Here is a 12099-nt window from a genome sequence, read left to right as displayed (position 1 = left end):
TACTACTATATATTATATTATATATAGTATACAACATAGATTAGTTCGCACAATTAATCTATAATAGAGGTATAAAAAATTGAGATACGGATCGCGAGCAGAAGAAACAATATTGAATTCTTATATATTATGTTATAAAATTCAACTTATATAAAGTTGACTTAAAATTAAGGGTGTTGTAACGAAAAGTTTCCGTTACTATTCACTTTAACGAAAAATCATATTTTTACGCTAAAAATTCAATTTTGGTACTATTCATTTTATCCTTTATTTTATCCTTATCGTTAAAATTCAAAAATTTTAAATATTTTTTTATTAGTTTCCTTAAAATTAATTCCTTTGTTTTCTCAAAAAGCAAAAAAAAAAAAAACATTTCGGCCAAATTAAAATGTATACCTTCGGTCAGTTGTATTGTGAGCGGAGCAGCAAAACCCTAAATCCCAAGTTGGTGGAGGTACGAAAGCCAATTCATCAACACTTGATCTCTGGCTTGTCCAATCTGAGCAGAGAAAACATCGCTGGTATTTGGCGAGTCCCTTCTTCTCTTTAACTACAAGAACAAGAACTGCATTTCTGTCGGGGTGCATTTGGTGAGTTCCTTCTTAACCAATAGTTAATTATGCTTAGTTCTTGCTGTAAGAGATTGCAATTAGCGCTTCCAAGCTGTAGAATTTTCGGTGATTCGGTGACCCTTTTGCAATTTTTCCAAAACGAAGCTATTTTTCTCAGATCATATTCATCCAAATCATCATTAGTTGCTGAAAAAGTTAAACTCCAAGAAAAAGGTCGCTCCTTTACAGTATCATACCTCATAAATTTATGTGGGTTGTCTCCAGAAATTGCCCTCTTTGCGTCTAAGAAGGTACATTTTGATTCCCGGAAGGACCCGACTCAGTTCTGAACCTTCTCAAAGCCCATGGATTAAACGAAACCGACATTTCCAGACTAGTTAAAAAACGCCCAAGACTGCTATTATACGATGCTGAGAAGAACCTTTTGCCCAAACTTGAGTTTTTAGCCTCTGTTTGCCTTTCTGGAAAGGGCCTTGGTCCGGTCCTCTGTTGCAACCCAGAATTGCTGAGATTAAGCTTAGAGAAAAGTACCATACCCTTTTATGATATCATAAAAGGTTTACATCTCCTCAATGACAACAACCTTGTCCGCTTCTTCAGGACGCTTCAGTGGGTAGTGCTGTCCAAAGTGAGAAGCAACTTTGCTCCCAACATTTCAGCTCTGAGGGCGCTTGAAGTGCCAGAGACCTCAATCTTGTATTGGGTGTCACTTCGTCCTTTTCTAGTATCCCTTGAACCTGACAAGGAAAATGTCAAGAAGGTCACAAGTATGGGTGTCCCCCCTTCCTCTGCCACATTTATGAGAGCGTTGTAAATGTTCGCTCGGGTGAATGAATCAGAATGGGTGCAAAAGATGGAACTTTATAGGCAGTGGGGTTGGACTGAAGATGATTTCTTGTTGGCATTTAGAAAGAATCCTCAGATTATGGAATTAGCAGAGAAGAATTTTTCGAGTAAAATGGATTCCTTGTGAACAAAATGGGTTGGCATCCTGCAGATGTGGCTGGAAGTTCAGTTGCTCTAAATTATAGTTTGGAAAAGTATATCATACCAAGGTGCTTGGTTATTAGAGTTCTCCTGTCGAAAGGCTTGGTATCAAAGGGAGAATTTTTATTAGAGTTCACATCAAATACACCTAAGATTGTATGAAAATATAGTACAAAAATATAATATGAATGGCATTACTCTAGAAAGTCATAGTTTAAACACCAGCCCTTCTCCGAAAGAGATGATTGTTTAATTAACTTGGATACACCCCAAGCCTGCATCAAACACATTCATCTCTTACTACACGTGTCGGATTATTCGGAGGAATAGAAGAGTTCAAAGAAAATGACCTCCAGTTACAGAAGTTTATAAAGAAGATTTACTTTTCTTCAATAAATAACGAATTAACATTTTGTTCCCACAGATCAGAGGAAATTAGAGAGGTTGGAAAGAAGTTTGTTTGTCAGTTTTTTTTGTAATTGGAATTTTTTTTTTCTTTTTCTAAGCCATGTGGCGCCCTAATCAACCAATTTGTGGAGTCCACATGCACAACATAGCTCGTGGAGTTTATTTTGAAGGATCAATGTTTCACAATTTTTCCAATTAAATGCCAAATTTAATGAATTTTAATTTTCAGAACATAGGAAATTTCTTGATTCCTTATTGGATTAGGTTCTCGTGTTTTGCGGAATAAGCATGATCAATCTTAGTTAAGTCGTCAGACTTTGCCTACTGCTCCGAAATAGTATGATGGTGGCATTGCTACTCCATTTGTGCAACTCTGTTGCGGAAGCTATTGAGTCCATGATCATGCTTCTGAAGTATTTGTATTCCGATTAACCTTATTCTAATCCTAAAAAATTATGGTCCCACAATTGCTCCTAATTATGTATCTAAAATGACTTGTGCCCCCTTGAGGATGGATAGTTATCTAAAGATCATGTCTTTCAGAGTAAATCAAAATACGTACTATTTCAAATCTTTTGTGGCTTGGCTATTCAGCCCTGAGAATTCTACAAAGCAATCGAGACATTTGGGATTCAGGTGTGCAACCTCAATAAATGTGTCATCAATATCGCAATGATGATGATGTCTTACGTATTCACGGAGAACGAGGGACTGTTCGTTTTTTCCCAATTAATTCCAGTCGTCGGATTTGTTGATGTCGTGTTGAGACGATCTTGATTCAATATCGAATGATTCCAGAATATCTTCAGATCTTCTTCTTCGTCTTCTTTACTTCTTCAAAAATTTCCAAGTCTTTTGCTTAAGAAATTGTTCAAAACTTCTCTTCCATTTCCCGTCTGAAATTCCTTATCCTTTCAATCCTTTCTTTCTTCAATTATTCAATATTCAGAAATTATGTCTGCTTCTTCAAGCATTCTTTCACCCACAACTGCTGATTACAACTCTCAATATGGCCCTCCAATGGTTAGGGTTAGTAGTAAAGAAGAAGGTGAAGTCTTCGTACAACGTCACCGAAATCATTTGAACGAATGTAGGGTTCTGTGGGAAGCTAGTCACAACACCCAGGCAGCTTTGCCTAAACCTTCTGATCCCCAACATCCATGTACCAGAATCCATCCTTGATACTTAGATTTAGGCTTAGACTTCCCATTGTCAACTCTTCTAAAGGGAAACTTATTCAACTATGACATCGCTCTCTGCAATTTGGCTCATATATGACAAAAACAATTAGATCGTATAAGATTATACTTGTAGCATTTCTCGCAGCAGAGCGCGGACGTTTTTGCTAGTAAAAACTATATAGATAAATGAAAATAAAAGCCTATGCAAATCCATCAAAATCTACAAATAAAATCCATACAAATGTACCAAATCCATAGAAATTTATAATAAAAATCCATATAAATATGTTAAAATCCATATAAAATTGTAAGTTTATTAAAATCTGTCACTTAAAAAAAATTATTAAAATCTTCTGAAACTCAAATTGACTAAACCCCCATTGTTATCGCTATGGTTGAAATTGCCAATTAAATTGTGCCGTGTAAGTAAACCAGATTCATACAAGCTGCTCTTCCATTGAGGCCAAAATTTACTGAAAGTTGGTGGCTCCACACTATTTTTCCGACAGCGCTGGTCTATGTTGGCGCACTCTACCCTCACCTGCAATCATAGCAAAACTACTACAAAATGAGTATGAACTCAGCATGTAACTAGACCTGCTTTAGAATTGCAACAAAATACTTGTGTTTTAAAAGGAGAACAAAATAGGTCTATTGCGCCTTGCGGAATCTGAGAACGAACTTTTGTGCCTAATATCAATCCGCCATTCACCTAGTCACCTTGGTAGCAGGAATGGAAACTTTTAACATTTTGATTCGAAGCGAAAAACATTTTCGTCTTGTCACCTCGGTGACAGTAATATGGAACACTAACAACATATCATCTAATAAGGAGGAATATAGGAACAAGATGACACCAAGACACAAGGGATTGCTGTATCCATGACGGAGTGAGTTTAACATGGTAGAACACTAACAACCTATCATTTATCCTCTACTGTATAAGGGAAGTATATTATGTACCTTAAAAATTTCTTAATTGCACTGATTCCCAGGAAAATTACACCAGCAATCAACCAAGGATTTAATCTTAAACGCTTGTTGGCCTGCTGAAACGTAAAACAACATGTTTGATTAATGGAAAAATTGACCCGTGTAATTCAAATTAAACAAAACATGTACAGGACTGGCAATGCATTAGATCAGCATATTATGCATATTAGTACCACCCAAACCTACACAAAACTATTTCATGTCAGTTTAAATATACTTTTTGTTTTTTTTCTTCTTTTTGAAATCATGGTATACAGAGAAGAAGAGAAAATCAAAATCTGTAACCATTAACAGGTGAAATGTTTTACCTGTTCAGCAAATGCCTTAGAAACAATGGTCTGGGACTCTGCCAAGAATTTCCCCCACAAATTTTTACATTCGAAAGGCTTGAGCAATGTTTTTGATGATTCAACCTGCATAGAGAGGGTGAAAAGTCACAAAAAGGGTACATGGTGCTTACATGAAAATAAGAGACTACCACAACATGAGCACCTGATCAGAGAGTGAGGCAGAGAAAATTAGGGGAGGCGATGGGTGGAGGGAGAGAGGGAGGCACTTTGCAGCCCACATCTCCCACAAGAATGAAAACATCCGAATATCATCCAAGTTTCGGTATTTTTTATTCGGTAATGGAAAGCGGGTGGAAATTATGGGGAGGGGGAGAGTTTGTTTGCAGGTGAAAAATCAGATTCTGATTGGTATGGGGAGAGGAGGGAATCTTGTATTTGTGATGTTCCACAAGGACGCTTGCATGTCCATGTCCGGATGAAACTAAAATGTATAGCCTAATTTCCGACTAGAGAACCAGAAAGTGACGAGTTTTAAAAATTCATGAGCAACAACGGGCACAAAAGAAAGTTCACCTCTTCCCAAGTATTTGAGGCCAGTGGGTCGAATGTTCTGAAATTCCCATCTCTGGCAGTAACATTTGTGGAACCAAGCAAGGCACTGGATAAAGTATTCAGAACATTTTTACCATCATCGTCACCATCCAAACGGCTCACAGCCAAAACAGAAAGCACTTCTAAGGCCTGAAAAAATTAGCAGTATATTAACAAAGCTTCAAGTCAAATTCAAACTCAAGTTTCAATAGATGTTATAATATAAATCGTGCCGTACTGCAGAACGAGCAGTTTTGGTGATTGCTCTGACATCTTCCCCACCGTTCCAAACACGTGGAACGGGATCAGAATCGTGGCTAAAATGTCTTGAAAAACTGGAGGCAATTTAAATCATCAGAGATTCAGAGTCATGGTTAAATAAGCTGCAAATCTTCAGGCAATTTAAATCTCAATCGCATACGGTAAAATCTGAAGCAATGTTATAGCATGATCAAACAAGTGTAAGAATTTCTTACCTGTCCCTCATATGGATCAGAACCCTTCGAGCCTCTTCTCTTGCTTTAGCTTCAACCACACGTCTTGCATGTTCCTCTAGACTTGCATGTATTTCGCCTTTGGTTTGATCATCCATATCAAAACCAGGAAATGCAGTACAGCTCCCAGAAAGAACTGATTCAATTTCTTGTGAGAGAATTTTTCTTAACGTGGGCCATGTCTCATTTTTAGGTCCTTCTAGAAGGTCTTTCACCGGTCCTGACAACAACTGCTCCAACTTCCCCTGCATTTTTGTTACATCATCAACCAGGTTCCCGGGACAATTTAGTCACCATGGATAAACATGTAGAGATTGACTACCATTTTAGAAAAGATCCACAAACTACTTGGAATGTGTCACAATATAATCAATCAGACTGCTTAAAGAAATTAACTTGTGACAGTGGCTCGATTTTTTCTTTATCCTACCCCTTTTATTTTCTTCTGGGAGTTGACTTCTGGCTTGGAGGTTTATGAATACCAGTCACTCCAACTATTTCAGAAGAGTCAAAAGAAAGAAGGAAAAAAAAAAAAAAACTATTATACCTTACAATGTGCAGCAAGTTCGGATATCTTGAGAGCATAAACTGAATCAACATGGGCTTTCATGCCACGTTCAAGTTCATCCGTAACTGTAGAGGTGTCCCAATTTGCTTGTTTGATAGCAGCATCTGCATAAATAATGTGTCAAATCTCAGAGTCCTTTACAAAACAAGTTAAACACAAATCACACCAGTTGAAAAGGTCTATTAATTATGTCTTCGCCTACAATTGACTGATCAGCAGCTGTGCTTAAGATGTGTCCGAGTGTAGAAGGAATGGTACTCTCAAAACATACCTTTGCAGCCTTTGTGAAATTGAGCCATAAAATACTCGGTACACCAACGAGCTGCAACAGAAAATTCCTCCTGCCCGTCCAAGGCCTTATTAAATGCTTCCTTGAATTTATCCAGTGTAGAAGAGCTTATATTCTCCACCAAATTATGGAATGCAGGTTGAACAAGCTAACAGAACAGTGAAAACAATCAACATGAGAAGAAAAATGTCTGATTGAATGGATGACTAAAACTGGAAACTCTTTCTTTCCAGAGAAAAAAAGATCGATAATTTTAAGTAAAAACAGTTCAGCTACTTTGATGCACTGGGAATGCCTGATCAACTGACATGCATGGAAGATTCAGGGATGAGTAATAACAGAAATTTTATCAACCACAATCAGAGGAGTAACAAACTGCATTGTTATATAATAGCCATGTATATCACAAGGAAGGAGGGGGAAGGGGGAACACACAGTTCGCACAAGAATGGTATCGAGATTAATTACTTGCAGCAATTTTTCTTCAAGCAGCTTGCGCTTCCCAGATCTGACACCTTCATCATAATATGTAGTCTCTCCATCATACCTAGAATTATAAAATAAAAATAAAAATAAATATAGACAAGCATCCAGCAAAACAAAATAAAACTTGGAGAGACAGCAAATATCTTAGAGGCCGTTTGATAATCATTAGTTTTGGCGGTACTGAATATGGTGGAAATATTATGAAAGGTAAGAAGTCAAAATTATATCCTGCAGCCTAAAACCGGATAACCTAAATGAAAGGTGCATACTTTGAGATGTAGGTATCAAGGAGTGAACTGAGCACATCCCCAAAGCCAGATTGAACAGCCTCTTTCAACTTACTCCACTCCTGTGATAATGCTAAAGCTATTCAAGGCGATCCCACTGCATTTGAAAAACATGGAGGATGTGGAAAATATATGAAAAGCGGGTACCTTATTTTGTGCAAAAGCATCATAATTCTCATTGGCAATCGCTTCACAACGTACAGTTGCCACCATGACCTGCAAAGGAAGAGTTATGGATGTTGCTAGCTGGCTTATTTTTAATTTACATTCATGCATCATATTCACAGTTCTACCTTGTGGGCAGGAAGATCAAGATCTTTGTTTTGTTTGATCTCTTCCCATATCTTCTGTGAACTGAAAGAAAATTCAGAAGCAGGAACAACTGCCGGTTGATCTCCAACTAGTCCCCCAAGTTCATTAGGAGAGAATCTCTGCCTCAAGCAAGCAACCTTATTTGACAAACATATACAGGAAATTTAGAAATAAAAACCAAAATGGGACAATCGATTTCTTTGGGCAGGAAAAAAAACTGGAATGGAAAAGAAGAACAAAGAGGAGATGGGCATGAACAATATGAGAAAATAATTTGTAAGGTACTCGCCAAACTGTGTTTGAAAATACATATGCAAACAATTGAGAGGAACCCTGACACTCTTGCATAGTTATTTTCTCTTTTCCTTCTACGGAAGATCCTCTTATAGTCCTTCCCAGAGATTGTGCTAACCCTATATGCATGTTGTTTTACATGGTGTTCATAAATGCACAAAAACCACATGCGCGTACCTCCTTTTCAAATTCGACTTCTTTTTCTTCATAACTTGGAAGCGCAACAACCTCAACCTATTCAATCACACATGACACATTTTCATTGCAATTGATTGATAGTTTTGACAACAAAAGCACCATTAAACTCTTATCTGTAAATATATAAGCATGAGATCTTACATTAAAACATTCACTTAGTGGAGTCTTCTTGTGGGCTTTAGGCTCAGGAAGAGAGTCCCACATCTGCAATAAAGGAGAGAGGGGCTGAAAATACCAATAATTAAACTAAGGCAATGTCAAATAAAGCACACACAAATTAATCACTTACCTTCTGAATGTCGTCTTTCAGAACACGTTCTAAATAATCCACTGGTGTCTACAAACAAAGAAGGGTAACTATACTATCAAAAACTCAACCTAGAGTGGAATGGCCTTATACCAAGAAAGGGAACAATGCAACAGACTCTCAAAAAATGAATAACAAATACCAAAAGAGTAGAACCAATTACCTTTGTCTTGTCACGAATGACAAACATCAGAGTTGTCTTGCGTGGACTAAACAATCGCATCATCACCTATATATTAGCAAATTGAAGCACAAAGTTAGGTGCTGAAACTCATAGTGATGATCAATTGCAGTAGGTAATTACTAGGTAGAAAATACCTCGAACACGGTTCTTATGAGAGGCTTATTTGCAGCTTGCTCACGACCAATATCATGGCACCACCTATACAAAAATTGCTTGAGAAGATTGATCACAGGGACTGAAGAAATATAAATTCCAAAAAGTCGGTAAAGAGGAGGAGGGGCGAATCTCACATGTTTATGAGCACTACATCTGAAACAACAAGAGCGAAAAGGGCACTCTGCCTCTCGAATGCTGTATCATCCTGAAAATAAAAGACCAAATAATAAACGGCAAGCGATTATATCCTACTGCATTCTCCACGCCTGCTTAACACTGAGAACAGGTTTCACAATTCTGTATCCAATGCTAAATACTAAATGCCAATTGAGCAAATGGCAGTCATGTAAAGTAGTCCTAAACTAAATAACTAAATGCCAAGCGCATATATAGTTCAATTAAGCGCTTTAAACCAAAAAAAAAAAAAAAAAAAAAAAACTTGGGAACGGGAAAATTTGCATGATAAGGTATAAAATTACAGTATAGCATCATAAAATTTCACAAATAGGTGGATAATAACAGCAAAGGGGATATAAAAAACACCTAGGATTTCATTATTTTTTGCATCATGTGATCACCATTTCGTTTTCACTTTTTGAAAACTGAAAACCAAACACTAAAAGCTACTTATTTAACTTTTTCAATATTTGGCAAACTATAAACTGAAATGATTATCCAACAGATCTCTCAATATATACTTAGAAAATTACAGCAATGAACTCATGACAATAAATTCAAGCATGATCATAAAATTGAAGTTGGATGAAAACCAAGAGTATGCAAACTCCAAGGGATTTAGGATTTAGGTACACTAGTGATTTGTGATGAAGAAATAGATCACAAAAAGTCATAAGAATATGCACCATATAAGCATTTACAAAAGTTATGTGAGAGGGATTTGCGAATGACTACTTAGAATGAGTCATTTACAAATTTCTACATACATTTGCAATGCTCATTTTGTGCATTTTGTTATTCCTCTTATTCAACCCTTTGTGATCTTTGCCTAAATGCCTTGGAAATAAAATCCCTCACCCAAACACCCTTAAATAGGTTCTCGAAGTTACCTCTCCCCGTTCTCTCCCATCTGTACCCTCTATGTCGATTACAAGAGTGAAACGCCCAGTGCTGAGACCTTTTGCAATCCAAATACCCTTTGTTGTTTGAAACCTAGAAAAAAAAAAAAAAACTTTACCACCTCACGATATGTACAACTAATTAATGTTAGTGATCATTGTCAAAGTTTTCTCGTGCTGAAACTTGCCTTCCAATACGATGGTCCATCTCTTTGAAATTGGTGTCGAATACATGGTTTAGCAGTGTGCTCTTTCCTGGCCAGATCATAATATTAAAAGAAAACAAACAAACATAATCAGAGATGTAAAACATTCAGTTATCATATGGCATCTCACTATTTTAACAAGGGAAAAATTTATATATGCAAAATCTCTCTGTGGAAAAAAATTAAATCAAACTCTGCAGGACGAGGAAAATTCAACAAGAAATCCTTACAATGGTAAAGTAGAGAGCTGAATATATATCAACAGCGGATGACAAAAGAAAAAGTATTCCATTGGAATTTATCTGATATTCATATCCATGCCTTTCTATACTTATGACCTCTTATGAACTAAGGGAGAACTCAAAGAAAAGAATGAAAATATTGTGGCCAATTCAGGTAGAAGATGGATTACTAATTAACAGGAACATTTTTTTCTCACCATCCTCAAATGATGGTGATACTCACCACCCTATTCATCATCGTTGGATGAGCTTAATTTCAAGATCTATGTTGTGGATACACATAAATTTCAAAATTTAAGGGTGGTAAGCAAAAATGCACTCCTAATTAAGGACGTGTTTGCTAACCATTTCAATTTTCAAGGCGTTTTGACATAGGTGTCTCACTTTTTTTTATTTTTTTTTAAACCAACGATATTATTTACACTAATGGTTACGCGATTGCAACGAATTAGGGACTCTAGATCCCAGTTTTAATAATAGAGAGCTCTTATGTTTTTCTTTAGAATCTATACAAAACGTTGAGTTTGGAAAATAAAAAAAATGACATGGATAAAGGTGAAAGCACAGTAATCAAAATTCCAAAAAAATGTCATTCAAATTTGAAAATCCACAAATGTTTAATCAATAGAATGTATAATTAAGCGTTTGAATCTAATTTGCTGTTTCAGTTTTTAGGGGTTTTTTTTTTTTTTTTTTTTGAAACAAAAAACTTGTTCGGTAACTAAGTATTCAGATTTTAGTTTTTTATATTTTTCTAAAAACCAAACATAAAATTTGTTTGGTTACTATTTCAGTTCTCAATTTTCAGAAAGAAGGAAAATTGAAAACCAATTTGAAAACTTCAACAGAGTAGCTTTCAGTTTTCGGTCTTTGTCTTCTTGAAAACTGGAAATTAAAACAAAAATAATAAACTAAACAACAAAATAGTTATCAAACGTCCCTAAAAAAATTTATCCATTACAAACCTCAAAGTGGGAGGATAGAAGGGATAGTTTCCTTGATATATATCCAATTCCTTCAAAATAAAAAGTCATTCATTCCATTCCAATAGAATTCTATAGACAGGCTAATAATGGCGACAGCAGATAATTCAAAAACATTCACCTGTCTATAGTGGCACGTTTTGAGTGTAACTACAAATTTGATAATCTAATAATAGAAATAGAGAATCCATACCACTACTTTGAGGGCCGATAATGGCGACAGTAGTATAAGAAGTTCCATGCTGGGCAAAATTACTTGACCTGACAAAACTTGCAACTCCAGCTTCATTGAAACTTCCGTCACCATCAACAATCTGTGTAGAGTAGCAGCAGCTACCACCGCTCGCGGTCGGCCTCGGCGCATCATAAGATACTACTGAAATGATTTAGCCAAAACATATGAGGATTATTAGGAGAAAGAAACAACATGAGCCACACAAATAGTCAACTTCTGATCAGACACCAAACCAAAACCCTTTTTTTTTTTTCTTTTTTTTTTTTTGTCTTAATTTATTCGTCCAAATATGACCCACAACAGACACGGTGGACTCTTCTGCATTCGGATCCTTCACAGACCCATTTTGGTAAACCCGAATACAGGGCTGTCTTGGGCGGGTAAGCTACGTGATCCGTACCCAAGAATTTCTCAAACTCCGTCACCGTCACCGCACCGTGGGCGGGTAAGCTACACAGACCCATTGTGGATATCACTGGCTGATTTCCATCTTCCCATCCCCAATTTCGTTGTCAATCTCTCTGTAGCGGAGTTCACAGGCCTGTTTCGGGATTTCGATCGCCAAGTTCTTACCCTGTCAAACTCGGTGTCCCAGATATCATCGGCCCGTTTCCGGCGAGCTTCCATCGCCAAGTTTCGTCGTCGCAGATATCACTTGCCCGTTTCCGGCGAGCTTCCATCGCCAAGTTTATCACTTGCCCGTTTCCGGCGAGCTTCCATCGCCAAGTTTATCACTTGCCCGGTTCCGGCGAGCTTCCAT

The 12099-nt window shown here is 36.9% G+C and overlaps 1 protein-coding gene across 2 annotated transcripts; it reads right to left on the bottom strand.

Moving 5' to 3' along the window:
- Positions 1-3320: 3320 nt before the first annotated feature.
- On the bottom strand, positions 3321-11557 carry LOC137739905 (protein ROOT HAIR DEFECTIVE 3-like). 2 transcript variants are annotated; one of them, XM_068479650.1, is made up of 20 exons: positions 11298-11557; positions 9665-9928; positions 8732-8802; positions 8576-8639; positions 8421-8486; positions 8240-8287; positions 8092-8154; positions 7930-7986; positions 7440-7595; positions 7294-7362; positions 7129-7208; positions 6842-6920; positions 6356-6521; positions 6064-6188; positions 5499-5761; positions 5261-5357; positions 5005-5172; positions 4450-4554; positions 4112-4197; positions 3321-3689 (listed from the first exon to the last, which is right to left on the bottom strand). In XM_068479650.1, coding segments are annotated over exons 3-20 (1698 nt in total). In that variant the 5' UTR covers positions 8734-8802; positions 9665-9928; positions 11298-11557; the 3' UTR covers positions 3321-3685. The 2 variants fall into 2 exon arrangements, with proteins under 2 accessions (XP_068335751.1, XP_068335752.1); XM_068479651.1 differs by having other exon boundaries at positions 4112-4194.
- Between the last annotated feature and the right edge of the window lie 542 nt (positions 11558-12099).

Source organism: Pyrus communis, chromosome 7 (genome assembly GCF_963583255.1).
Source record: "Pyrus communis chromosome 7, drPyrComm1.1, whole genome shotgun sequence".
Taxonomy (NCBI): Eukaryota; Viridiplantae; Streptophyta; class Magnoliopsida; order Rosales; family Rosaceae; genus Pyrus; species Pyrus communis.
This window is presented reverse-complemented; position numbering and strand designations above follow the sequence as displayed.

Bases quoted from the DNA above. Each gene is read 5' to 3' on its own strand.
- LOC137739905 (XM_068479650.1), bottom strand. The intron at 8,487-8,575 runs GTATTTTCTACC...GCTAATATATAG, and splicing joins TCATAAGAACCGTGTTCGAG to GTGATGATGCGATTGTTTAG. The intron at 7,209-7,293 runs GTACCCGCTTTT...GCATTATCACAG, and splicing joins ATGCTTTTGCACAAAATAAG to GAGTGGAGTAAGTTGAAAGA.